Source organism: Emiliania huxleyi (assembly GCF_000372725.1).
Source record: "Emiliania huxleyi CCMP1516 unplaced genomic scaffold EMIHUscaffold_391, whole genome shotgun sequence".
Taxonomy (NCBI): domain Eukaryota; phylum Haptophyta; order Isochrysidales; family Noelaerhabdaceae; genus Emiliania; species Emiliania huxleyi.
Genome location: NW_005199036.1, coordinates 28,713 through 29,838, shown reverse-complemented (window position 1 = coordinate 29,838; position 1,126 = coordinate 28,713). Strand labels below are relative to the sequence as shown.

General features: G+C 70.3%; 1 protein-coding gene across 1 annotated transcript in view; it reads left to right on the top strand.

The window, feature by feature from the left end:
- Positions 1-494: 494 nt before the first annotated feature.
- Positions 495-1,126, top strand: part of EMIHUDRAFT_118296 (hypothetical protein) — a gene marked incomplete at both ends in the record, with an annotated part of 3,876 nt that continues 3,244 nt past the window's right edge. Inside the window, one exon of the mRNA XM_005771065.1 lies at positions 495-881. Within this exon, the coding sequence (XP_005771122.1) occupies positions 495-881 (387 nt within the window). The remainder of the gene's footprint in view (positions 882-1,126) is intronic.

Sequence of the window (1,126 nt, the reverse complement as noted above, 5' to 3'; positions counted from 1 at the left end):
CGGCACGCCGCCACCACACAGGGATTTTAAGGAGAGGAGTGTGGTGCTAGCCGTCGCCCACCCTTGGGCGTCTGTGCCTCTTCCCCTGTCTACTCTCTTCGCAGTCTCTCGCCGATTCTCGCTGCAACCTTCATGCCACCTCGCGGTCGTCCCACTCTCGTCGTTCTCTCTCCTGTCGCTTCATCCTCTGTCTCGTCGCTCTCCTGTGCCTCGGTGCTCGCGAGCGTGCGTGTTCCAAGGAGCACTTGCTTGAGCACTTGGAGCGCTGTGCGGGGCACTTGGAGCACTTGGAGTGCAGTCATTAACCTCACATCCAGGGCCGGGGAGCTAAGAAGCGCACCCAGCGAGCCGGATGATCGGTATCGGGCTACGGGCAAGAGAGCCCTGGCCCCTAGGCGGCTCCCCGCTTTTGTTTTCGAAGGCGCGCAAGCAGCAGTTGGGGAGCAACGGCGGGACAGGCAGCGGACAGCGCCCTCGCGCGAGCAGCAGTTGCAATGGACTCGGACATCGAGGACGACGAGGACTTTGCGCCACGCCGGGCGGCCACCCTGCCCGCGGAAGCCCCTCCCGCAGCGGCTGAGACGGTGCAAAGCGCCGGCGCCGCCGACCCATCCGGCAGCAATGCGTTCCAAATACTGATGGCGCCGCCGCAGCGTGGCCGCGCTGCCGCTAGCCTCGACAGCGTCGAGGGCGAGAGCGTGCCGCCGGCTGAGGCGTCTGGGAGCGCGCCTCAACCCGCCGACGCAAAGCGCAGCCGGCGCAAGCGGGCCTCGCCCGAGTCGCAAGCGGCGGGCGGCGCCGGTGCGGCTGTGGGCGCGGGCGATGCCCCCGACGGCGGCGGCGAGGAGGCTGAGAGCAGCTCCGGCGCGGCGGATGCGACGGTGGCGCCAAGGGCTGGCCGACCGACCAGGGCGTCGACCAGGGCGTCGGCCGGGCGGGGCGCGGGCGACTTCTTCCTCACAAAGGCGCAGCGACGCGAAAAGGCGGAGCGCGAGAAGGCTGAGGCGGAGGCGGCGGATCGTCTCGCAAAGGCCGAGGCGGAGGAGGCGGCCAAGCGCAAGGCGGCGGCGGCGGCGGCGGCGGCGGCCAAAGCTGCCGCCGAGGCGGAGGCTCGGCGCGCGGCAGA